At 41.8% G+C, this 2,239-nt stretch overlaps 1 protein-coding gene across 1 annotated transcript; it reads left to right on the forward strand.

The window, feature by feature from the left end:
- Nucleotides 1–1,651: 1,651 nt before the first annotated feature.
- On the forward strand, nucleotides 1,652–2,239 carry LOC106510930 (valacyclovir hydrolase). The gene is made up of 3 exons (XM_013999665.1): nucleotides 1,652–1,828; nucleotides 1,902–2,025; nucleotides 2,092–2,239. The coding sequence occupies exons 1-3, from the start codon at nucleotides 1,729–1,731 to the stop codon at nucleotides 2,180–2,182; spliced, it is 315 nt and encodes a 104-aa protein (XP_013855119.1). The 5' UTR covers nucleotides 1,652–1,728; the 3' UTR covers nucleotides 2,183–2,239.

Below are 2,239 nucleotides of genomic sequence, written 5' to 3' on the forward strand. Positions count from 1 at the left end.
CCTAACGAGAAGCTAAATGCATCAGATGGCTAACGATAAGCTGAATGCATCAGATGGCTAACGATAAGCTGAATGCATCAGATGGCTAACGAGAAGCTGAATGCATCAGATGGCTAACGAGAAGTTGAATGTAGCAGACGGCTAACAAGACGCTGAATGTAGCAGATGGCTGCAAGAAGCTAAATGTAGCAGATGGCTAACAAAAAGCTAAATGTAGCAGATGGCTAACAAGAAGCTAAATGTAGCAAACGGCTAACAAGAAGCTGAAAGTAGCAGATGGCTAAAATAAAGCTGAATGTAGCAGATGCTAACAAGAAGCTAAATGTAGCAGATGGCTAACAAGAAGCTAAATGTAGCAGACGGCTAACAAGAAGCTAAATGTAACAGACGGCTAACAGGAAGCTAAATGTAGCAGATGGCTAACAAGAAGCTAAATGTAACAGACGGCTAACAGGAAGCTAAATGTAGCAGATGGCTAACAGGAAGCTGAATGTAGCATATGGCTGCAAGAAGCTAAATGTAGCAGACAGCTAAAAGAAGCTGAATGTAGCAGACAGCTAACAAGAAGCCGAATGTAGCAGATGGCTGCAAGAAGCTAAATGTTGCAGATGGCTAACAAGAAGCTAAATGTAGCAGATGGCTAACAATAAGCTAAATGTTGCAGACGGCTAACAAGGAGCTAAATGTAGCAAATGGCCAACAAGAAGCTGAATGTAGCAGATGGCTAACAAGAAGCTAAATGCAGCAAATGGCTGACAAGAAGCTGAATGTAGCAGATGGCTAACAAGAAACTAAATATAGCAGATGGCTAAAAAGAAGCTAAATGTAGCAGATGCTAACAATAAGCTAAATGTAGCAGACAGCTAACAAGGAGCTAAATGTAGCAAATGGCCAACAAGAAGCTGAATGTAGCAGATGGCTAACAAGAAGCTAAATGTAGCAGATGGATAACAAGAAGCTAAATGTAGCAGATGGCTAACAAGAAGCTAAATGTAGCAGATGGCTAGCAAGAAGTTAAATGTAGCAGATTGCTAACAAGAAGTTGAACGCAGCAGATGGCTAACAAGAAGCTGAATGCAGCAGATGGCTGACAAGAAGCTGAATGTAGCAGATGGCTAACAAGAAACTAAATGTAGCAGATGGCTAAAAAGAAGCTAAATGTAGCAGATGGCTAAAAAGAAACTAAATGTAGCTGACGGCTAAAAAGAAGCTAAATGTACCAGATGGCTAATGAGAAGTTGAATGTAGCAGATGGCTAACAAGAAGCTAAATGCAGCAGATGGCTAATAAGAAGCTAAAAGTAGCAAAGATTTTGTATAAGCTCGAAGGAGCAGAAGACTAGCAAGCTAAAATTTGACAAAGCATAGGTGAAAGCTAAAAGTACTAAAAGACTAGCTAGAAGCCAAAATTAGCTGAAGGCTAGGTAGTACCTAAAAGTAGCAAAGATTAACTAGAAGCTAAAATTAGCTGAAGGCTAGGTAGTACCTAAAAGTAGCAGAAGATTAACTAGAAGCTAAATATTGCAAAAGGCTACCTAGAAGATAATAGTAGCTGAAGGCTGGGTGGAAGCTTAAAGTTGCAAAAGATTAGCTTGAAGCCAAAATTAGCTGAAGGCTAGGTAGTACCTAAAAGTAGCAGAAGATTAACTAGAAGCTAATATTACCAGCTAGCTAACGGCTGTGTGGTTGTGTCTCAGTGGTTCGGGACGTCTCCAAGTGGAGCGCCAGGATGCGTCGGCCAATGGAGGAGATGTATGGAGAGCAAGGTTTTGCTGAATTATGGGCGAACTGGGTGGACGGCATTTCTCAGTTTGTTCACAGACCAGAAGGTGAGGATCTGTGAGGAATCGTTGTTCCTGCAGATATTTTGTGTTTTTTTTTCTCTACTGTGTTTTTGTTTAGGAAGTATCTGCATGGAGCTGCTGCCGCTGATCAGCTGCCCCACCCTGATCGTCCACGGAGAGAAGGACCCCATGGTGCCCGGCTTCCACCCTCAGTACCTCCACAAACACATTAAAGGCTCACGGTGAGTCTCCAGTGTCTGTTCCACTGATGAAAAGCTGAAATTTAACATTTCTCACTCAAATCTTAGGTTGCAGTTAATGCCGGAGGGAAAACACAACCTCCACCTGAGGTACGCTGAGCAGTTCAACAAACTAGTTGAAGACTTTCTGGAAGAATGAACGAACACAAACTCCTGGATGTGTGTCGGAATTTTCTGTTTTGATGTTGCATTAAAT

The sequence above is a fragment of the Austrofundulus limnaeus genome, unplaced genomic scaffold, assembly GCF_001266775.1.
Source record: "Austrofundulus limnaeus strain Quisiro unplaced genomic scaffold, Austrofundulus_limnaeus-1.0 Scaffold2401, whole genome shotgun sequence".
Lineage (NCBI taxonomy): Eukaryota > Metazoa > Chordata > Actinopteri > Cyprinodontiformes > Rivulidae > Austrofundulus > Austrofundulus limnaeus.

Coding starts and splice junctions, on each gene's coding strand:
- LOC106510930 (XM_013999665.1), top strand. CDS start 1,729: ATGCGTCGGCCAATGGAGGAGATGTATGGAGAGCAAGGTTTTGCTGAA. Junction 1,829..1,901: donor GTTTGTTCACAGACCAGAAG/GTGAGGATCTGT, acceptor GTTTTTGTTTAG/GAAGTATCTGCATGGAGCTG. Junction 2,026..2,091: donor AAACACATTAAAGGCTCACG/GTGAGTCTCCAG, acceptor CTCAAATCTTAG/GTTGCAGTTAATGCCGGAGG.